General features: G+C 39.2%; 1 protein-coding gene across 13 annotated transcripts in view; it reads left to right on the plus strand.

Moving 5' to 3' along the window:
• kiaa1217 (KIAA1217 ortholog) overlaps positions 1 to 24905 on the plus strand; it is a 130362-nt gene that overhangs the window by 48283 nt on the left and 57174 nt on the right. Inside the window, exon 1 of one of the 13 annotated variants that reach the window (XM_028435023.1) lies at positions 3426 to 3575. The exons of 11 other annotated variants lie outside the window; for them this stretch is intronic. Coding sequence is in view for 1 of the 2 variants with exons in the window: in XM_028435020.1 (XP_028290821.1) it covers positions 23050 to 23122 (73 nt within the window). In the remaining variant the exon portion in view is untranslated. Of the gene's footprint in view, positions 1 to 3425; positions 3576 to 22994; positions 23123 to 24905 lie in introns of those variants that run through there. One more of the 13 variants, XM_028435020.1, reaches the window with a different exon arrangement.

Consider the following 24905-nt stretch of genomic DNA (forward strand, 5'->3'; position numbering starts at 1 on the left):
GGTGGCAGTCAAAAGCAAAGTAACTGTGTACTATCTGGTTCTTTAATGACTGGAAGACAAGCAAAACGACCAGACAAATGCACAAAATGAATCAAAAAATACACAAAATAACTTGCACAATAGGACAGCAAAAAAGCACAAAAAAGATTCCAAAAACACAAAAATACACGAAATGACGATAGGACAGAAAGATACACAAAGATGTCTCCAAAAACCTAAAACAACATCAAAAAGCACAAACATTACCCCAGAAACAGAAAACAACCACAAAAAACCAAAATGATTCTAAAAACACACAAAATGACAGAAAAATACACAGTGACTCTAAAAACCCAGTGACAACAAACATACACTAAAATGATTAAAAAACAGAAGAATCCATCAAACGACTCCAAAACCATGTATATATATATTTATATATAAACAAAAAGACAAATACACAACAATGAGAGTTTTTATGCAACGTGGAAGTCAAAGAGTTGGATGGTGTGTGCAGAAGACTTTTGTTACTGCATAAGGTGTGCAAATGAATGAGAAATCAAAGAGCAAGTTCTAGTCCCATCTTTATTTAAGCAGCTGTTTACTGTAAATGTAGTAAAATGTTTGCATCTATCATGAATGGTTTACTTACCCTAGATTGCCATTTTGCAAGTTTCAAACCAAAAAAACAACACTAGAGAAAGGAAATACAGATTTAATCCTTGTGTTAGGCTGTTCTTAAGTTGCAGTATTTTTAATGCATAGATAATGCATTATATAAATGTGGAATATGGGTTTTGCTTTGAACCCATCCCAGAGGAGCTGTGGGCAGCCGCTGTGCAGTGCCAGGGGTGCATTTAAGGAATTTGTTTTCCTGCCACCAACCCTGGGATTCAAATCAGAGATATCTAAGCTCTAGGCCACTATTGCCCTTTACTGCGGAAAAGGGAAACACAGACAAAACTCTGGAGCAAAAAAAAGCTTCTATCCACACTTATGGCAAACCTTACTTAGAGCATACTCCCATGGTTCGTGGTTAGGAACACAGAAACCTTCCCATTATCAGTATGGGCCCACTAATAAAGCCTTGCCCACTATCTGACTCCCCCTTTCTATAAAAGTCTAGATCTGCCACTGTTTGAAATAATCCAAGAATGCAGTTATGGTGGTGGTTTAGGCATGTGGTTTGAAAGTTCTAAGAAATTGCCAGATGTGAGACTGGGGAAGACTTTATGTCTGACTGCTGGTCTGGAACAGTTCATTTTTCATCAGGGAAAGTTAGATCAAGTATCAGAGACGGGCATGTGTTGGTTTTTTCTACCAATTTCACATTTCAAAACATACATTTAGTTCTTATAAATCACAAATAGAAAAAAAATACTCAAGTCAGGTTTGACCTAAAAGAAATTCACAAAAAGTAGAACAGACAAGTATTTGAGTTGCCAGTCATTATAAAATTAAAGAGTACCTGGAGTGGATTTTAATTTCAAGCTCTATTGAAATATACTACAAGAGGGTTAGTTGCGTTATTTACAGTCTGTGACCCAACAAATTGGTGGCTCCAGTTGAGCTACTGGTGCTTGCTTTGATGGCTCTGGAGTAGGGATGTGAATCTTTGGGTGTCTCACGATTCGATTCTGATTCTTAGGGTCACGATTCGACTCAAAATAGATTCTTGTTTTAACTGATTCTCGATTCAACCGATTCTCAATTCAAAAACTGATACAATGCATAGTGTGTTAAGGCAAATTGTGGCATGAAAACAATACCATTTGTATAAGATCATTTTAAATAAACCGATTCCAATGATGTAATCACACAAAGGCAAACTTAAGACAAAAGGTAACATTTATTCATTCTAAACAAATAAACACACACACTCTTTATGCTGTCTATGTAATACATTGTAAGTTGGCGTCGTTGATGTTTCTTGTTGGGATCGTGTCTTAGACTGTAAAGGTGTGAGCGAGTTTGTGTGTTTTGGCCTAACACTGTTGCTGAAGTAGTCGGAAGTCGGAATCTTGAAAGCCTGTGGCCTACTCGTCTCTACTAAGTTCTTGTATTTTTGGCTTGAAAAACCATATGCCTGTGAGTATGTTTAAGTGTACTGTTTGATAACACTCCTAAGACTGTTTGTGAAAGGTAAGCATTAACAGTGTTTTATATAAATCACCGCCGATCGCGGTAAATGTTAGCATGAGCATATACAAAGGTTTTCCCTAGAGTCGGTGCCAACCAGTATTAAATGGGGGGCATTAAGAAAACTCCCGACTAACTAGCACTTACTACCACTTACTAGCAGTGATTTTTTCCCACATCCCTACTATGGAGTAAGCGCAGACTTCAGCCACCACCAGAGCTACCACAATCACTATTTTGTCATGTCACAGATTTTGTCACAACACCTGTCTGCGACTTGGGACATAAATGGTAGCCACCATCTTTCACTTCTCTACAAGGACTTTTAAAGAAAATAACCCAACTAAACTTCTAATATTATATACAGTATGATCATTTGACATAGCTTGCCATTAAAATTCACTGCATGTACTCTTTAAGGTAAACTGGCAAAATCATTCCAAAATGAAAAAACTGAACTGAAGTGAACTCTTATTATTATACATATTTGTAATCTAATTCAGAATACCTGTGGCTGAGCTGCCATTAAAAAGCTTCTAGACCAATAACACACATTCAATGTAAGGGGAGTGTGTTTGGCTTGGACTGAACACTTCCATGCTCCACGAGGTGTTGCCATCATGTGATGATGGAACTATTAACAACACTAACAAAAGCTCAGTGTGCTGCTGTCAGGCCTGTCTCCACCCACATCACCTTTCACCCTGCCACCCTTCACCCACACATCACACCTCTCGCCTCCATCCTTGATGTATATGCTCAGGTAGCTGAGGGACACCATCTATCAATGGCAGGGGGCTGTGGGAGAAAAGGGTTGGGATATCATGGTTGGAAACTTTTGGCAGCTTTGAGACGAAGCTCTGGGGCTTTCTGGGGACTACGATAGGCTGAATGTCACTGTGGTTTTGTAACAACAAGCTGTTGCATTTCAAGAGCAAGTTCCAGACACACCCCCAACCCTTTGCCAAACGCAGCTGCCCCCAGTTTCTAGTGCCTGAAAAAGTTTATCTTCCCCAGTAAGGAATTCCACCAGCCTTGTTCCCATCCTCCCTCCACTGTCAATATTTCTCCTGATCGGAGAGAACCAGACTGTGGGTTAAAAAAAAACAGGCTTAGACAAGAAGGAGCAGGAGCACACATGCACAGACGTCTACATGCGACATGCCACTGACAAACAAAGGTTGTTGACCGAGCTCACGGAGGGAGTGGAGGACCAGTGGTAGTTTCTTAGAAGGCCTGATTGAGGGCATAAACAGCAGCAAAGGAAGTGCTTAAGTAAGAGAGTGAGGGAGAGCGAGAGAGACAGAGGGAGGGGATCAGGAGAAGTGAGTATCTGCCGGCAGAGAGCAAAAAGTTTTGGGACTGCAGCGGTGTTTCAGATTGTGTCACTCGGGTTGTTACAGACGCGAAGTATTCCTCTACTATTTGGATTTACTGTGAGTGCCAGAAAGTAAAAGGTGAGTAACTGCATCACAAGGCAAAGACACACACACTGTCTGCATCCAAAGGCAAGTGTCCTTGCATCAGATGATAAATCATTTGTTGTTGTTGTTGTTGTTTCATGTAATGTCATTCAGAATTGTAGCGGGTTTTTGCAGTTGCATTCAGCATCCAGAATGTTGGTGCTGTTTTCAGATGGTTTCCCCCGGCAATACTGAATGCCGCTTGTTTTGCATAGCTGTTGTTAGTGTTGACTTGAACTACAGCCAGCCATTCAGCCCATGAAGCAAAAAAAGAGAGCACCATCTAATGTGTGTGTGGCTGTGTCTAATTAAGCTGACCGGAGAGTCGAGCGCTAAGGGTCAAACCATGAGAAAGTAAACTTGAAAACAACACGGTCACTTTCACAAAACTACCCCTGGACTAAATCAACGTTACATTCATTCCCAGTGCTTGATAAGTTAAAATGATCCAAAGAAACAAAACCTTTACAGGCTTCTCTGCCATTTGTGTGACACATGTGGATTAAGGAAATTTGTTCTCTTGGCTCTCAAATGTAATAGTTTCACTTGCAACTTCTAAGTCTCAATTAGCTCCATTAGGCAGAGCAGTAAACCTTTCAAGCGATGATTGTTAATGCCAACTGTTTTAGTGTTTGTTCTTTTTCAATAAATAAAGCAGAACTTTACTGACTTAAAAGGCTTTTTTCCTCTCTGCGTCTCTCTACTGCAGCAGAAAAGTTTTTCCACCACTGAGTAGATTTGCATCTGGGAATAGCATAGTCTGCTCAAGCTTAGTCGAATGGAAAAATCTAAGTTAATTGCAGTTATTCACATTTGAATGTGAGATATGTTACTCGTGGTTTTATTTGGTTTACATGTCACAGTGGGATCAGATGAATCTAAATGCCATAAATGTGACTTTCATTCCTTCACTATCTTGTTCATTTGGTTTCCTGACCACTGGCTCATGGTTTTGGCCTAGAACCAATACCATGGGGCAGTTTGCATTGGGCTGTGGAATGGTTTCTATGGTTAGAGTATGTTTTTCCTCTGCCAATGTTCCCCAGTGCCAACTTCTTTAACTGGCTTTGTATAATGGCACATGGAAAAAAGTGCCTAAAGAGTTTCTTAAAGAAAAATGCAAAGATTTTAACAACTTCCCATTACACTTTAGGACTCTCTCTCTAAACAGTCCCTAAAGCCCTTTCTTTTTAAAAACCAGATGTCCACAGAATGGTGTGATTTGTTGAGGCTCTTTCAGCAAAAGTACATCAACCAGTCCTCCTTTAGGACAGGAAGGTAAATACTTTGGTGAAGAAGGCCTCGTCAAAAAGACAAATGAGCTTGCACCCTCGAGCCCCTCTCTGAGCACCCTGCACCCCATCCTTCATCACTCGTTTCAGTGTTTGACATAGTTATACTTTCGCTCACTAATTTTGTCTGCGCTTTGCTGATCCGGCAAGATGTCATTTTCTCACTAGACCAGAGGAAACTGCTATTAACTGTAAGGCAAAGCTTTGGGTGACAGTTTAACTCAGCCAAGCTGTTTGTCTAAGTGCTAGCATATGAGCCAGAGTCTTTCTGCCAGGATTTTTCAAAGCAAAGGCACTCAGTGGCTCCTGCCCGAACACCTTTATTGGTTTAATATCATTAAACATTGCTAGCACCAGGGCTTGTCATTCGTATTAGTTGGACAGGCTTGTGTTTCGTATCAGTATTCAGACTAGACCTTCACTTTTACTGGAAATCAAATGGTCACCAGAGCCAAATGGACCAGCTGATTTAAATCTTCAGCTGAGTAGTTTGAAGGCTGCAGTGGGTTATTGAGCTTGGTGGAAACAAACCTGGGTCGGTGGCACAGTGCCGAGGGACTCTGAGGCCACCGGATGGGGGGGGTAAGGCCGGACCAGGTGTTTTTCCAACTAGCTGTCTGCATTGTCATCCTTCACTGAACCCTGAACCAACTCCTGCTACATAACACTGAGTTGCCAGGCTTGACCAAACCTCTTTAGTGTGCATTGGATTTGGGAAAACACACCCTCATAAGGTGAAAACACAATGATGGCCATAGAGACAGAGAGAAAGGGAGAAGGATTTTAAAAGTGGATTTCCATTTGTTCTGGAGACAGGAAAACTCTCACTTGCACTTCCTCGAGGAAAGACAAGAGGCCAGAGTTCAACCTCTACAAGTTTATGTATCCTTGTCACATTTTAAATGGTAAACAGCTTTGACTTATAGTGTGTTTGTTTAACTCATGTTGCCGGAAAACACTTTTCACAATCAGCCACATTCCCCCATTCAGACTCACATCAACAGTCACAGAGCTACCATTGGAAAAGCATTGTTTGGCTCAAGGGCACTTTAACCTCTTAATATCGGTGATTATCTCTGTATTACGTGATTCATGATCGCTCGTCAATATCGCAATCATTTGAAAGACTTAAATGGGCCTTAAAGCTCCAAGGTAGGTCCAAGACTAATTTTTTGGGCGTTTTCTCTTTTTTCAAAAAGAGTAATACTTACTTCTTGTACCCAAACCATTTGACATAAGCTTAATTTTATTATTAATGGTAATATGAACCTTTGTCTCTGAGCCTGTCCATTTTACATCTCTTTTCATATTAAACTCTAGTCAGAAAATACTTAGAGACGTTGCTTCAGGCAAATTATGTTCTCAATTACCACCAAAAATACCAGATCTCGTCCTCTTATGCAACTTTCCTATCACCGCTTAAAACCGAAATTGTACTTTTGGCCAAAGAAACTGCAGTCTAACAGAGATTGGATTTATGATATAAATTGACCTCATTGTGAGCGGAATAAAATGAGTAAAGTTTTCATCTCACTAATAGAGGTGGAGAAGTACAGCACATCTAATGACAGAAAAGACATTTTTATTTGACTTGTAGAGTTTGGTATCTCTCTTTTCAATGCAAAGTTAATCATTATCCATAGCATCTTATTGCAACAAATCAAATCCTTGGATCAAGTGTTGTAATAAACTATCAATACACAATTATTATGAGTAAGATTCTGAAGGGTTTCCTGTTTAGTGCTGAACAGACCTGTAGGTAAAAACCCTGTGTAGAAAAAGTCCCACTTCTAGAGGTTTCTAATGAAAAAGAAGCCAAACAGCAAAAGTAGGACTGCGAGGGCAAATCTGTTGCAAGTACTTTATTGTTGTACGTTTGGGTTCTTGCAGAAGCTTATGTTAGAGATTACCATTTTCTGCAGTCTTTGCTGTAAGCCTTGCTCTGACGAGGATTATCCATAGAGGAAACTTATGCTTCCAGTCGTGATGCTGGTTTGAAAAAACGGAGAAATCACTGAAAGACCAAATTAGGTTTTTATGCAGGTCCACGTGCAGAAAGCAGTTAAAAGCAGGTCCAATGAAGTAGATTAAAATCCAACTTCTTAGAAATATCTTGTAATTTGTCCCTAAATCTGTGGTAAAGTGACTATGCAGATATGTAACTGTGTAACAAAAGAACAATGTGCTTTCTACAGCCTTTGTTATGTTTTTGGACAAATGGTTTAGACTTCACCCATTGTGTGAGGTCATCTTATCGACTATCTCCTCCTTGTTTGACATCATTGAGGAATAGAGCAACCAACAGCCATAGATTCAAGTGGGAGAGGCTGTTGCAGACTCTTCTGCTACTGACTGTTGCTGTTAACTTCTACGCTCCCCTTTTTTCTCCTCATTGTAAACAACTCTGCCTTTCCCATCCATCTATTCTGTTAGACGTTTAGCCCCAGTGCTGTTACTCCCACAACACATAAGTACAACCAGGGGGGTTGTTTTTGTGCAGTGACGGACATGCTTTGTGGACACACGGGCAAAAGCTGCATGGCTTTGTTTGCCACTGTGTGTAGAATTTTTAAGCAAATTAACCTTGAAGGCAGATGAGACACGTGTTGTCATATGAAGATGAAATGCAGAATAAATATAGTTTGACTGTTGCTGACAACCTACAACTGCCCTCTATGTCTATCATCTGGATCTACATCACTCCCAAAAGCTTATAAAACACTTGATTTCTCCAGTTGTGAAAAAAAACCATAATTAAGACAAGGCGGAATCTTAGAATTAAAGCTGCTTAATGCGGATGAGATTCAGATTTTGTTCTGCATCATGTTTAACAAATGACCAGGCCTTGCCCTTGTCCTACAAATCTTTCATATCCTCTAATGCGCACTAATGAATCACTGTCACGGCATGATTTTGTAATTGCCTACTTCTAACAGACTCCATGCATTGTCATTTTTAGATAAAGAAGCTCCAAACCTGAAACATTTTCCCCTGAATTCTCCAACTCGTAGGATGTTTTTGTTAACCAGGGATGTTCTGGAGACAGGCTAAATCTGGAGTTTAAGGAAACCTGTCTAATGTCTGTACATGGTCTGTTTGGAGAATTCCTTCCTGCTCTGGCTGATAAATAGCTAGGACCATGTAAACACTGGAAGGAGGTCCAACAGAACAGTTAAATTTACACACTCAAGCTAAAAATGTTGGTGCTGGACTCAATGCAGTGACAGGATTAGAGAGAGGGATGCTATTTATGCACCTTGAATGACTACGCCAATCTGTTTACGCAGTGGGCCTGAAGTTATAGAAGCAGAAGTAGAACTGCATAAGCTGACAAATGTGCTAGATGAGATGCTTAGTGGCCCATTGTGTTTCTGATTGTGTTTTTTTTTACTTTTCTTGCTTTGCTTTATGGGATGGGATGTTGGTCTTGGACAAACAAATTGGGCAAGGCTTAAAGTATACTCACAACAACCTGAGTTATTTCTTCTCCAACATCTTTTTTCGCTTTCATTGCATTCCCTTTTCTCTTTTCTTTGTCCTTTAGCTTTTAGTCTCATGTCTTGACAGCCAAAATTTAGGTCAAACTGTTGACTATGATGCTTTATGATTTTATTATTAATTTTTCTTACGCTAGTATAATATAGGCACTTGAGTTGATTTGTACAACCAACAACAGAGCAATTTGCGTGTCTAGTTCTGAGCGTCGACATTGCGAAACACTACTGCTATCTCACTAACTCCCTCGTCTCGAATGTCTCCTATCACAGCCACTTGGCTTTGGTGGCAAACAGCAATTTAAATTATTCCATAAATCAAACCAGGAACCAGTAAAGGAATGATGAAAGCATAATTAAAAACAAAAACACTAAAAAGACAAAGAAATCTGTCTTGCATGTTTGTTTGCCTCAGTTTTGAGCAAACCTAAATCTAAAACAGTCGAATCCGTGTGGGATTTGTTTTACTTGTGGTTTTTTTGCACTTTTTTAAAAATCGCCATAATGGAAAGCTTTCAGCCAATCATAACGTTAAAAAAAGAACTTAATACTTAATGTTTTTTTTTGGTTAATCATGGAGGATCTCACCATGTACTTCACTTAGAAGAGAACTCCATCATCACTTAATTTATTGCAGGACCAGATATTTCACTGATGATTCTTCCAAAAGAAATAAAATTTACCTTATAAAACTTGACATTTTCAATGATTTTTTTTTTTTTTTTTTAACCTTTATTTAACCAGGAAAAAAATCCCATTGAGATTAAAAACCTCTTTTTCAAGGGAGTCCTGGCCAAGAGGCAGCAAAGTTAAAACACTGAACAGAAATACATTTACATTACATTAAAATGACAGGATAACATAAGAATCAAATAAAACAATTACAGACAACTGAGGCAGTCTCAAATTCTCTCAGTTTCATTTTAAAAGCATTCAAGGATAACAATTCAGTCAACTTCCAGTCTCTTTGCAGTGTGTTCCAAGCACAAGGAGCTGCATGTGCAAAGGCTTTTTTCCCCAGCTCTGTGCGGGCAAAAGGAACTGTGAGCAACAGCTGATCATTGGATCTCAGTGCATAAGTGTTCGTGCTTCTCTTAGTAAGTAATGTACAGATGTAAGAGGGCAGTAATCCAAGGAGAGCCTTATAAATAAAAGTAAACCAATGACACTGCCTCCTAGTGTACAGGGATGGCCATCCCACCCGAGAGTACAGCTCACAGTGATGTGTCTTGGCTCTACAGTTTGTGATGAACCTCAGAGCAGAATGATAAACAGAGTCCACCATCAGAAGACATGTACAAGAAGCATTCATATAAAAAAGATCACCATAATCTAACACAGATAAGAATGTGGCAGAGACAAGGCGCTTCTTTACACCAAAAGAAAAACATGTCTTGTTGCGGAAGAAGAACCCTAGTTTAAGTTTTAATTAAGTTTTTCTATGAGTAACTGTTTTACGGTCCTACTTTACCTTAGTGTCCTAAGTAACTTGTGTGGTATAGTACTATATATATATATATATATATATTTATATATATATGTATATATATATTTTTGACATTTCTTTTATTTAGTAGCAAGCACGTCACTATAACTTTTTTTTACATCTTTTAATGCAGTGATTAGTCAAGTTTAAATTAGCTTGTAAAAAATAGAATTTAAATTCAGAATAAACAATACAATAAACTAGGTTGCCCATGGAATCTAACAAATATATAACTATCAAAAAAAAAAAGGGACATAAGCGATAATATCTGTATTATTAACGTCATATAATTGTGTGGTCCTAAGGTTTAATAAGCTCTCATTACATTCCCTATCAAATCCATGTGGGATATTTTAGTTGTAATTTATTTGGTAGATTTTCCACTTCTCTACAGTTCTTCATCAGTTCTAGCATAAATACAAGGTAAGGAACAGTGCTCTGTCTTTTCTTTGTTTAACTTAAACATACGTACACCATCTGTTGAAAGCGTTCCCACCTTTTCTTGGCGCCTTGTTTCCAAGTTTCCTTCCTGTCACACATCCTTGGACAAAAGTTCATTTCCCTCTCGACAGCAGCACAACAATGCCCTGCTCCATTTTCAGTTCACCAAAACATCTGAGCCCACTGGAGCCGATGTGCTGCTACACACATGCTAAAGCTATTAGGCAGTAGATGATGGTGGTTAGCCACAGAGGCATCACTAAATAAGCATCTCACTCCATAAGTAACAAACTCAAAGGCCTTGTTTTCACCACTATAGCTCTCTATGTGATGCATGACCATTTGTGTTGTGGGATGCCACTCGTGCAGTATTTTAGATTTAAAGATGTACTTTCCTTCTTTGTACTTGGTGTTAATTTTTTGCCAAAGTATGTGCTGAGTGAGCGCGCTGCAGGCCCAGCCACGGCTGAGGAGAACTTTTATTAATAGACATCTTATTTGATCTTTAGTTCAGACACTTTGATGGAGGACTCTCTGTGGAGCTGCATAACTTAATTACAGCCACTATCTCAATCTGCAGTTACTGTGATTGCATCCATAATGCATGTCTCTCTTGCTATCAGTCGACCCCCAGTATAACTAATCGTTGAGGTAAAACTGGAACTCATACTTTTCTGTAGTTTCCTAAGTGAACGAAGGTCTAAAAATACATGGAACTGTGTAATATGATTGGTTTTATAGAGTTGAGGTTGGTTCTTTCCAAATTTGGTGCATCAGTTTTTACTTTTTAGGTTAGAAAGATTGCTTTTCAGGATTAAGAGAGAGTAAGATTCAGCTTTGGTGGGGCATAATAAGAGGGAAAGATGGAGGAGAGTCTGCACTCACGGTCGGCTTTGACAAATTTCTATCGAGCAGCTGACAGCTGCATACTTCACTCTGGAGGCCATTACTTAGTTTGAGTGTCACCCTGTTATTTTCCAGCTTCATGGTGAAGTTTTTACAATCTTGGACTTGATCTTGTTGACAATAGGGAGACCTCACCAACACAACTTCATTGGTTACATTTTAAAACTACTTTTCAGCCACTGCTCTATGGTTTTGTTGCAGTATTAAAAGGGGGGGGGGGTTATTGTGCTTTCATCAATCACATAGTACCATTCTATAGCACATTACAATGATGATGCAACCTTATGTTGGTCTGTAAATACAGTAAATTAAAATAACTGCTTTGAATAAATTTGCTCTCGCATCATGGCTGTATCAAACGCCTTGAAATAGGCCTCTGTCTCTTTAAGAAGCTCCTTCCCTTTTCGACACCCTCCTTCAGCATGCTGCCTGTGGCGTCATCACAACACTACTGCACCTCGTCCACATTGTGCATCCGTACAAATTTGATCCTGCGTCTGACCCGTAAAGTGACATTGAAGATGAACCTGAGAGAGTTCAGAGCCTCTTACAAGACGAGTCTGCTTGGTAATATTCAACCTTCTTGTCATAAATAAATAAATATATGTAAATTTGAAGCTACATTTTGCAATTCAGTAATATATAATGAAACTATGTTGCAATGAAATCATAAATATAACGTAAAATGCACAATCCATTTTTCTTTTTTTTTATCATAAAGGGCAACAGCTAAACGTTTGATTAATCATTTATTTTATGTTAAAAGCAACGTAAATAGTTACATTTTAGAGCCGGATGTTTGGCTAAGGACAGTTATGTTACGTTATGAAGCTACATGTTGCTATGGAGTCCCATGCATCATTATGAAGCTATGTTTTGCAGTATAACGCTGTGCTGCTGCCTGCTCGAGACGCGGGGAAGGGGCACTCTGCTGTGCAGCGGTGGGCGGTGACGAAAGGTCAGAGGCGTTTCCAGGAGGTGGGGGCGTTCCGAGGAGGATTCAGGCGAATCTACACCTAAAATGGCGGCGTCAGATTTTTTAAAGATTACTCAATCATACATGAATGAGCCAAGGCAACACTCCAGGCATGTTTTTAATGAGGGAATGACATATTAACATGATATAAATCTTGAAAAATTTGATTTAACATAACATCCCCCCTTTAAGAAAAACAAATAAAATATTACATTTATACTTCTCCAACAGCATTCACAATAATGGACAACATTTTCAGTCACCCTCAGAATTTCACAATTTCACAAATTTTATTTATTATTAAACATTAACAGGAAAAAAATCATATATTAGTGCACATGTGTCAAATTCAAGGCCCGGGGGCCAAATCTGGCCCTTTAGAGGATTAAATCCAGCTTGCTCGAGAAAGTAATAATGACAGAAAAAACATGAAACATTTTGTAAATTACCAACTACCGGTAATTCAGTTGTATATATATTTCAGCCCCTCCAAATACAAAATTTCTATTAAAATCCCCAATATTTGCAGAGCTCAGCCTCCCAGTTCTCATACGAGATGACGGCAGTCATTTCTCATCTCAAATTGTTGAAAGAACTTTTAATTTTTCCAAAATCTGGCAAATGTTTCCTCAAATTATACCATGAAATTTCCCCAAATTCCAAAATCAGGAAAATTTAATTCAAGATTCTGCAGGGACTGACTTTATCATTTATATATAATTTACTGTAAACGTGGAAGGGAAAACCAGGGCACATTCATGTTGAATTTGCTCTGTTACCTGCCTAATGCACTGTTGGTAATAGGTAGGCCTAAGGCAGAATCCTGTCTTCTTTATTGACTTTTAGCCATAATATGTTAAGGTTTCACTTATTCAGACAGCTTTTTTCAGGAAATGTACTTTGATCTCCTCAATATATATATATTATTTCAAAAAAGAAGACAAAATGAACTTTCTGGGTACTTTTAGCCAGATTACAGTTTATCAGTGTTATAAAGAGTGTTTTGTTTCTAATCCAATGAGCTGCAACTACAAAATCATGCATTCCATTCTTTTTGTTGTACCCTGATGGATATTCTTGGCCTTAATTAATGATTCATCTTGCAATTACAGCTGCAGAGTCTAGAAAGGATATAGAAATATGAAAGTTTGTCACCACTCTGTGCCTCTTTGTTAAACACCTAAAAGCTTTTAATAGTTGCTGGCTCGACTACAAATCTCCATGCACTGCATTTCAGTGCTGACTAACAGGTGGGTGGAGAATTGAACAGGATGTGGCTGACGAAGTGAGAAATAGTAGCGAAATGTGGAAGGGAGAATAAATTAAAAAGGGAGGACTGAGGCTTATGTAGGAGAGGAGAAAGGAGAGCTGCTTGAGTGTTCCGGCTCCTTCTGCATTACATCACTGAGATGTTTCAGCGCTGATGACATCTTAAGGCTGGGGAAGTAGACCGGCCCTCGGGATGATGTCACTGATAACCAATCAGGGGACTCCAGGTTGACAGAGTCTGGCTCGCTCCTTTGGCAAAAACTGTGGATTTCCAGATAAAAGCCAGGAAATGTCGTTTCCTTTGTTCTAATCCTAAAGTCTTAGTGCCAGAGTTATTTTTATACGTGTTAAAAGTAAGACATACCAGTTTGTTTCTGTCATGGACAAAAAAACTAAAGGTACAGGAACCGGCTCTTCAAAGAAGGAAAGAGTTACAAATCAGCAGCAAAGGAAAGCCATTGGCAGTTGTGGGTACGATATTCAGAATCTCACTTCTTTCACATCCCAGTGAAGCAGTTTATTTCTCATTTGTGCTACCACATGAGCACTGCTGCATATCAAATCTAACACTGACAAATAATCTATTTCCAATGGATTTGGGGCTTGGGTCCACATTTACACACAAGCACACAATTTCTAGTGTTCACTTTGTTCATATTTTTGACCACTAAAGGGAATTAGAATGTTCTTCTCCATATACAAGTGATTAATGAGCTCCCTTAGGTAATAGAAAACTCACCTTCATGATTCAGTACAACTTTAGTTCAATATTTACCATTTATTCTAGACATAGACAATTGGCAGCACCGGGGCCACATGCAGCATTTGCTCTACTTTTGTGCTGCCCTAAAAGTAAATGCATAAAAGATGACTCGGAAAATACACAAGGACAGCAAGACTACACAAAATGTACTCCAAAAAAACACAAAATGAAAAGAAAAATACACAAAAGGACAACAAAAAATAAAACTTACAAAAACAACTCCAAAAAATTAAAAACAACAAAAAATACACAAAAATCATTCCAAAAACACAACAAAGATAAAAGAATAGGACAACAAAACAACACAAAAAGGTCTACAAAAAAACACAAAAGAACAACAAGAATGTACAAAAAACTACTCCAAAAAATGTAAAACAACAACAAGGATACACAAAAATGAATCCAAAAACACAAAATGACGAGAGCAAAACCCAAAAGGACTCAAAAATAACAAAATAACTCCAATAACACTCTCATGTTATTGCTCAGATTGCTCATTAATCTAAATGCTGACATAAATGTTGATAATGTGGCCTTCAGATCAGACATTGACATTTTTGTGGCCCACGTGGTGATGACAGTTGCCAATCCCTGATTTATTCAGACCATATTATAAGTGCTGGAGGTAAGCTACATCTGTAGCTACAGATACCATGAAGTAACTTGACAGAAAGATGTTTGCTTATCTGTGCAAATAATCTTTTTGACCACCACCAATCTCCCATCAACGAGGAATGTCTTAGAGGGGAGGAATTAGATGAATAAATATTTTTTAGTCAAAGTAGATTTTATTTCTCGCCATTGAAAATAAAAACAGCCGAGTAACTGCAAATCCATGTGATGTAACATTCAGGTTTTATGAAGGATATTTGACACATTATTCCCAATGAAAAGCCATTTCCTTGCATGACTGGATTCTAGACATTGCAACACGGTCCCTTCATGGTTAACTTACATTTTCTTGGAACTTTTCTGTTTCCTCTCCTTTGCTGCCCCCCGACTATGCAAGTCATGTATTGCTTTGTTTCAGGTTTTTCTTCAAACATCATTCAAATATTGTTGTGGACACATTGAAAAAAAAAAAAATGGATACAGTCCACACAGAAATATCCAGTCATAAGCACACAACACAAGGCCATAACAGAGCAGGTTTTCCAGATAAGGATTGAGACAGAGGAACAAGTGTTCTCTCGTTCTCATATCCCTCCACCACCTGCTTCACTTATCAGCTCTAGCAGCATGTGCTTTTTTTTTAAACATTGGTTTCTGCTGCTCCGTTCAAACAAACAAAAGGTGCAGAGAATATAAATAAATATGTGTGTCTTTCTAATGTTGTCATAGTCATACCTCTTGGGGTTTTTTTGTTTATTGTGTGTTAATGTTGAGAAGGAGAGGGAAAAAGAGGGAGGGATGTGCACTGCAGAGGGCAAAGTGTGTGTGATTGACTGGCTGCCAAAGGCCAAGTCCTAAGCTGCTTAACATTATGAAGCGAGTCAGTTTCAGCACAATCACTTTGCAATAAACTTTTGAGAGCGCTAGCATTTTTAGATGGAAGTCATGTGCATCGTGTGATCACTGTGGCTTTAAATTATTGCTCAGGATTCTGCTGTGATATCACTTCATCTGTCCAACTTTAAAAATTCACATCATTTATTTACTTTAAAGCTCATGAATGCACCGTGTGGGTTCAAGCCTTTTTGGTCATACCTAGGGCTGGGCGATATGGACCAAAACTCATATCTCTGGATTTGTTCTCAAAATGGCGATATACGATATAAATATTGATATTTTTAATTCAAAATCTGACTAAAAAGACAATTCTGGGATAAATTTGCTAATACAAAATGCCAAACAGGCTCATTTATTAACAAACAGCTTCACAATATGTGCCACTTTTGGCTTTTTCTCCAATAATGGAGACAGCACGTGTGAGTGAGTTCTGTAGTTCGGCATGTTTGGGGTTAGGACGAACTCAGAAATCCATCTAACTGCACTTTTTTATGCTGTTCTAAGAAGGAGTGAAAGCAGCTACTCCTAAAACTAGTATTTTGATATATCGATATAGGAGATATTGTAATTTTATATATCGCCAAAATACAAAACTCAATATATCTTGATATATCGCCCAGCCCTAGTCATACTCTGGTCTTCCTGAATAGAGCAGTTTTTGGGGTTGTCCAAAATACTCTACTAAGGAAGTAGAAGTAGCAAATTTCTCATCCAAAACTCCATGGTGGGTGTCCTCTCTTCAGGTTTAACTATTCTTTACATCTCTTCACCCAACACTCATCAGGACACCACCAGCTTCACTGTTGGCCCAGAGACTGTTGTCAAGGGAAACCAGGAGACATCTGAGCTTGTGGCAAGGTTGACTTACACACACTCTGGCCATGAGTTAATGAAGTGAGCTCAATCCTGGGGCTTGGTGGCTGACGTGCACAGAACATATTGTACTAGTTGATAATTGACAAAGAAAACATTTGGGAAAATATTTCAGTTTGCATGAATTCCTAACCCAGCATGTTGCACAGCACCCTCTAGCGTAGGGAAAAGAATACAGATCATAAAAGCTAAATGTTGCATAAAGGGTGTTTGATTCTTGCCCCTGGGGATGCAGGCTCATGATGGTGATGATCTAACTCCTGCCTCTTTGTGTCTTAATACCACAAGTGCTACGTCAAGGCATTGTTTCTCTTGTTTTGAAAAAAATTAGATTGAGTCAATGACAAACAATTACCGCCATTAAACCTCAAGCCTTAAAGACTAACTAAACCTCAAATTGTTGTTGACTGATTTTCATCCAGCTCTAGACATTTTAGTCAAAGCTTTTCAATTTGGTCTGTTTTGCTGTAAAAATATAAGAATAAGTGCCTGTAATGAGCTGAAACCTGGCCTTTGCTATTAGCCGATAATGACTTCTATTAAAACTACCACCTGTTGACCCTGCAATCTGTGGCGAGTAGGTTGGATTGAGAGAATTGTGAATAGAAATGTAGTTGCCTTTGGAGGTTTTATAGTATAGACGGAGCATGTGTTATCTATTCCAGAAGATAATCAATTCCTTTTTAAAAATTACAGCCCAAACGTACATCAACCAAAACCTTGTTTGTAGCTTTTCCTGTAACACTATCACAGATTCATTGCAGTAAAACAGCTATTTTACCTTTTAAATTTGTAGGGCAGGGAATAGCTAGGGCAACCTTTACCATCATAGGAGCCACTTGAGCCCCGCCTATCAAAAAAATTGGAGGCTGAGGGCCACAGATCAATCGCTATTGAGGAATTAATCATTAAACACACTAAGAACATCCATACACATTGTATGTATATAACTGTACTGTACTGATCACAATTTTTTGTGTTAAAGTCTGTGTAAAGCAAAAATATATTTGTGTTATGAGTTTGTAACACCACAGAAAAATGTGTCATTGACCTCTGAGCCAAGTTTGAAAGATCAAAAAAAGGGCTGTGCCTACGTCATCAAGGCAGTGCGTTAAATAGGCGGGGCGTGGTACCAGGGCCCCTCCCGCCAGACCCTACTGCGCAGACTGTGGCTCCAAATGACGTCAAATTTGCAAGATGGAAGCCCCCTAAGCGCTGTATTTTGGCTTCAAGAACGTTGAGCGGGAACAGATACAGTGCTGTATGCAGATACATATACTGCTTCTCCCATTGGTTTTCTAAAAGTGCTTGGATCGGGCCAAACAAGGTGTCCGAATATGTGCATGAGTCAGAACGGCGCCTGCTAGAGGTGAAACACACAATCGCCGTGCAAAAAAAAGTGCTCATTTCATTTTTTGGCTAGGGGCCAAATTGTGCTCGCTGAAAGCCGCGGAAATATGTGTGCTTAGGCAGCAAAGTCGGGTTTATGCTAACTCGGCTATGATTTCCAACCTGTCCATTAAATCCTGAACACAGAAATTTGAAACACAGTTTGTGAAACCTAGCTCTACAATTAAATTATAAATGGTTGAATGGCTTTTTACGTGTTTTAAGGAATACATACATGACGTATTTAATGTGTTTCGAAGAAAATGACTGAAAATGCTTTACACAGACTTTAAATTACCGTAACTTCAGATGACAGAGGACAAAAATTGGTTGAGTTCCGGTAATTTAATTGTTTTGCCAGGCTACACGTTCAGGGTCAGTGGGAAAACTGGGCATTTTCATGGATTTGTAAACAATACTGCCCCAGACAGGCAGTGAAAAGTGGACACATAGTATGGACTCTAGTATAAGCTGAATACCTCACTGTTGTCTGCATCTATTAAAATAAAGCTCCTACCATTTCGTTCTGCACGGCCTTGCTAATGTGTGTCAGAAACTGGTAGTAAACAGACAGAAGAGTTGTGCTAACCAATAAACATAGCTATCCGAGTTGTCCTTTCTGCTCCTGATTCATCTCTCACCTCCTTGCCACTTGTTTGCCTTTATTGCCGAACAATGCTGCCAACATTGTTGGTGTGATTTAAAAGCATTTTACTGGTAATGCTTCTCAGGACTAATGTATTATTTACTTTTACAAGGAATGTAAACAGCGACTGAGACTCAGTTTGACTTCATAGGCGTTGTTGTCCTCTCGGGAGGAAGGGTATAATCTTTGCACCCCAGTTAAACATCTACAAGTGGCTCCCACTCAGATTGAGACATTATACTTTAAAAGCAATAGGCAGTTAAATCAATTCCCTACGCATCATTGAGTCTGACTTTAGTAGTAGCAGCGTGTCATGTGGGATGGATATGATTCTAACCTTACTTTTACAACACAGGGATGTCAAACCTTGCTTCTCTGTAGCTTGTTTTAACGTCACATTCATTTACCCACCACCACTACTTCTAAACCCAGTGTTAACTCCCACATACACATGGAAACACAGGTCTGTAATTCATATATTTGTTGGCTGACTGCATGCAATGTTGGCAGCCCTGTCCATGTTTGTGTGGCCTCAGCAGAGCAGAAAGCCTGCACTGGGCCAATTTATTGGAACAAACTCAAGTAGACGCAATACAGTATACAATATCCATGTATACTCGCGTGTGTCCAAATTTAAGGGATTTTGCTAGAGCTTTAATGTTAAGTTAGAGTTCATTAGATATTACTGGTTACACAGTAGGAGGAGGAAAATAAGGCAGGGAAATATAAAAGTAATATAACAAAATACTTATGTAATAACTACCACTGATTTGATATGGTGTGGCAGCTTCAAGTGCAGAATTCATAGTGTTTTCATTTTATTCATGTTAGAGCCTACTGCTGTGTTTTTATTCACAAAGCATGGTTTAAAAAAAAAGGTCATACAATGCCCAAACCACAGCTATGACTATGGACTTGGAAGCTTTGCCCTTCATATTATCACAGGCAGGGACAAATCAAAATGGAAATTTGAAAATGGAAAAAGTGCTTTATCATGTTTTAAAAAGTGTGCACAAAAATCTGACCATGTTGACTTTATTTGGTCCATCTTCTGCTGCAAAACCACAGGAACAAAATATAACAGTCTGTTGTTCTCCACATGCTGTGACATCCTGACCTGAAACTGATATAATCAAGCTCTCAAATCAAAACAAAGCTCCTCTCTTCCACGGGCTGTTAGACGGAGAGACTTCAGGGTAAGGGGTCACCTTATTCACAAAGTCTTCTATGATTGGATGATTTTTAAAGTGGTGAGTTATGTCAGCTGAAGGCTAAATGAGGTGAAACTCCTGCTATTCATAAGAAGGATTTTTCCTCTTTTTATTAAGCCATAAACTATCATAACGTGCAAAATATTTAATGGTTGACATGCATGAAAATTATAGCTTGTATGGCTTGAATGAACAAAGATTGGCATGCATATTCAAATTGGAAGTCACATATTTCCTGCATGTGGGTGGGAAATGTATGAATGTCTGCTTTTGTGGATGTATTTGCATATTTAAAAAATGCAGTCGAGCTGCATTACTAGGGTTTTTTTTTTAGAGATCCTGTATCACTTAACTCCACAGAAACTTCTTATCCATCAGCTATCTGTGAGAATTCACGGTGCAAACTGATCTCCTTTCTTCATCTCCAGCAGACCACGGACAGATCACCTCCACACATACGCTGAAAGCCAGTGCTAGCTGTCCTAGGCAGTGGTCTGGAGGTGGCCGACAAAAGCTTTACTGGGCTGAATAAAGTTCACTAGTTTTTAGCTTGGCCGACGTTTCCTCATGATGTCTCGCTTTTCTGGAACAATCTGCCTTGAAAACTGATTTTTAAGCATGTTCAAAGGGCCAAAACCAAATCACTTTATTGTAAAATTGGCAGTATTATGTTTTGCTCTGACCTTCCAATCGGAGAATGAGAAAATAGTGATGTTATTGTGGGCCAGCTAGCTGACCCTGATGGCGCATTCACACCAAACGCGTCGAAAGTGTCAGCGCTGGAGTTGGGATTGTTAAACTTTTGTGGCATATCGCGGCACGTTGACCAATCAGGAGCGTTCCCCAACCGTGACCTATTCAGAATAATGAGAAGAAAAAAAAACACTAACCGGAGGCAGAGACAGATGGACAGGAACTCTTCTGCTGTAATAGAGCGCCTGTAGTTGGTGTCCTGGTAGGAGATGCGAGCGCCGATGCAAGGTCAGTAGGGCGTCAAACTGGTCATGGGAGAGACGGAAGTAGCACTGAAAGCGACTCTTGTCCAAGCGCACAGAGGCTCAAATAAAGCCAAGCCACTTTCTTGATAATGTAGAGCCAATGAACGGGAGTCGGAGGCGGCGTCTTCAGCAAGGAACTCCAAACTTCAATCTCCATTCACGACACTTCTCTTCTATAGCCCTTTAACATCACAGTGCACACCAAATTACATCCGACCAGAAACACAGCCTTCTCAACACAATGTTCTCCACCAATTCACAGTCATTGGGTGAATTATGAACATAACTGATCGCCACAATCTCATCCATTGTATGAACACCACCGGCAACAGAGAAGCCCTCTCCGCTCCCTTCTTAACTTGTTTGGACGCGCGTCCCGAGTATCTTCGACGCTGGTGATAAGCGTCTAAATTTAATGAGCACAAGCGTCCAACTACGTGCCTGAGGCACGATTTTCACGCCCGAAACGCGTTTGGTGTGAATGCAGCATTAGAGTGAAATGTGAAATCTGATTGGCTAAAAAAAACAGTTCTATTTATAACGATGATTAAAGGTACATCCACCTTCACTATTGATTCTGAAGGCCCTGTACAGATTAAAAATGACCATGGTAACACATAGATGCTGAAATCTGATTGGACAGAAAAATCAAACATTCGCGTGTATGTACTGGAAACAGTGCAGCCAAGATAAACTCTAACAAAATGAATGATATTAATACCGGTACTTGGGAATAGATCAATACAGTTTCATGGAACAAATATTATAATCGACGCCAGCTAGGACTTGATCATCCGTTAGCTGGCCACCCATATCTGAGAAGGACAGTTGTATGTGATAAGCGAACAGCATTAGACTTGTCTGTGACTTCAAAAGAATGTATGAGGGGAAGCTAAATGCTGTTTTGGCACTGAATTGTAACAGATTAGAGGAAAATGTGCTGATTCATTCATTTAATTCCATACATGGGTCGGAGTATTTACGACCGGTGATGTCAAACTTTTTATGCTACAGCACTCTTCGCTAAAAAGGAAATTGGGCAAGATCTACTATTTTTTTTCTCCTCAGCTCGATTGGATTTCTTATTCTACTTATTTTCACCCACTCAACCATTGGTTTCCATTATTCGTAGAATTATGAGGAAAACGAGCTCGCTACCCTACTTCTAGCTTCACATTGGTTCTACACACTGTCGAGAATTGAATTTGACTTTACTGTTGCACCTGCTCTAAAAAAAGCCAAGATATTTCAGGAAATTCACAAATACCACGATTTCTTTACACTGCTGATATACTTACCGTGCTCTGCTATGTTTTGTAGTGATCTGTAAAAATTTTAGGACGGACATCTTTGTCACTATACTGATCGAGTCATAATAATTGTTTTTAAAGTCAAACAGCACAAACTAGTTGAAGTGTTGATCGTTTACAAAATTCACTAAACAATCCCTCTCATAACATGGACAGTTTACTTCTGAAAAATAAAGCAACATTTGATACTTGAACTGAAAAGTGTATTACTTGTACTTGTAGTTGGTTAAAAACAACACAAACACTTGGAGTCACTTGACAAACCACTTCCATCTTCCCCAAACAACAAATCTTTGTAATAATCACATAATAGTATTCCTTCTAGATGATGCAATATTGTCTTCTCCGCTTGTAAATTACCGTATAAAAACTGATTATCATTATATTATTGCAGAATCATTATTTTAACAAGGTTTTAAGGTTGGAAATGAATTCTAATTGGCTTGTTTAAATGGGACTTGCAGCAGTAATAGCGGTTAGATTTATTCTAACCATATATAGATAAAGGCCATCGTCTACACAAGACTTGGTTCCACATTATTGGATTATCTGATATTCCCACTCTGATAACTTAAGCATATTAAAACAACTGATAGATCCCGTACAGCGGACCGGCGTTGATGTGCTTATTACCGTTCATGGCTTCTGGGTATTACTATGTAAGCCCTTGCTTTTTATTGCACACAACAGGGCTTTGTGTCTAACTGCACATGCAGTAATAGTAGGGGAAAGTGGGAGTGTGCACTGGCATACATTCCTCCATAAATAAGTGAGCCAGAATGTAACTACAAACAGTAGGAAGCCCCGCTGCTCGCAGATCCTGGTTTTCATGGTCAAGTGCTTCATGTTGTCTTTCAACTCAAAGGGCCATCATTTACTCAACACTGGCAGCTGTGAGGGAAAGAATGACATTCTTGAGCCATTGGAGCGAGACACAAATGTACTCGGAGATCTCTCGCGGCGTGCCAACAGGACGAGGTACATTTTTTTAACAGCATCACTGACAGGAAGAATAAAAGTGCAGCAATGCAGGTTGTACTCAGAGCTAAGGATGTAATTATTGGTTGGGAGCTGCTGCTTTGTTTATGTGCTGGACTGTCCTGGTGCTTGGCTGCAACGATCTTTATCTCACTTGTAAAGCAAAATAATATTGAAACTACTGTTGAATCTAAGTCTTTAGCCGTACATCACTTCATATTCTTCTCAGATGGGAGATCTAGCATGGACTCATTATGGGATGTAGTTATTGTTAGCTTTCACTTAAGTTTACACTAAGTTGCCAGTTTCATTAAAGAAAACCCATGGATGGATGGAGCAGTTATTTACAAGTTATTATGCAGAGCTTTTCATGCAGCTATTCACTTCTATTGGTTCAAGTCACAAAACCAAATCTTTTACTGGAAAACCAGAATAACAGGAGGAAAACGTCCCTTCCTTATATAGTGGTCAAAAGTCCTGTTTTCCTTAAGCTTGTCCTCTTTTTGTCGAGGGAATTCAAGCCCTAGTTGTGCAATTGTGCTTTTTTCCAACTGAGCTTTGTTAAATCAAAGTATAAATATTATTAATACATTTTTTTGTGAAGTTTTACAAACAGAAGAGGTGTTTTACAGGTCAATATTATTTCAAAAAAGGAAAAAGGAGAAGTTGTTTCTAGTTTCCAGTTGTATCCATTAGTTGTTTCTATTTGTGCATTTAAACATAAATAAATGATCATTTTAAGCATAGAAAATAATATGAAATAACATCTGAGAATGGTTTTGCTTTAATGATTTGGAAACACTATAAACTGTAAATACTCTTATCAGAGTAAATGGGCATCTCACTCAGGATGTAAAGGATAAATGCCTAGCAGGGTTAAATGCACATGCATGCACACACATATTGGGAGAACATTTAGTTTCCAAGCAGAAGGCGTTGTGTTTGGAATCAAACTTGCTGTATGGAAACACACGTCTGATCCACTGGGTAACCTTGTGAAAAAGTCAAATCAATCTTCAGAGATGAAGGAACATCAGCCAATAGTTGGAGAAAGTATCTCCATAGTGTAACACTAACTCACCCAGCATGACTAATGCTATGATCCCTGTCTGCTTTCATGCTCTGTAACCTCAGTATGAACACAGGCACAAAGTGAATGCAACCAGACTTGTCACCTTATGGCGGACACTGCAAATCAGCTGTTGCATTGTGTTTGCTCATGCACCAACTCATCCACTTTCAATTACACGGCCTACAAACCAGGGCATTGATCCCCTCACGTTTTCCTCATAAGGTGCGTCACTGTGCGCCTTCATCTTGTACATTAGATCAGGTCACTTTCATCAGCAGCTGCAAGGAAATGAACTCACGCACACAAACCCATGCCTCCCCCTCTTTACCTTCCATAAACACACGCGTCTTTAGACAGGGAGCGTGTTTGCAGATTGATTCAGACAAACAGTGCAGCATTGCCTTTTGCAGGAACAAAGAGATATTTATGAAGTTCCATTGATCTCCCTGATTGGAAATAACACTGTGGTTGCGTGCTTGCTTGCGGGGCTGATGATAGTCTAAATCTGGCTTGTTGAGCAGATGACACTGTGGCATGTCTCTGGCTGATATGAGCTGGTAGTTGCTCAAAAGTAGGGTATGACACATTTGAATCTTTGTCTGCTGGGCCCCACAGGGGAGACAAGAGAGCTCAACAAGAAACAGCTTGCAAATTCTTGATAAAGAACAGGCTATGGGTGTGTGTGTGTGTGGGTTCACGCCAGGCCCTATG

The sequence above is a fragment of the Gouania willdenowi genome, chromosome 20 (assembly GCF_900634775.1).
Source record: "Gouania willdenowi chromosome 20, fGouWil2.1, whole genome shotgun sequence".
NCBI lineage: Eukaryota > Metazoa > Chordata > Actinopteri > Blenniiformes > Gobiesocidae > Gouania > Gouania willdenowi.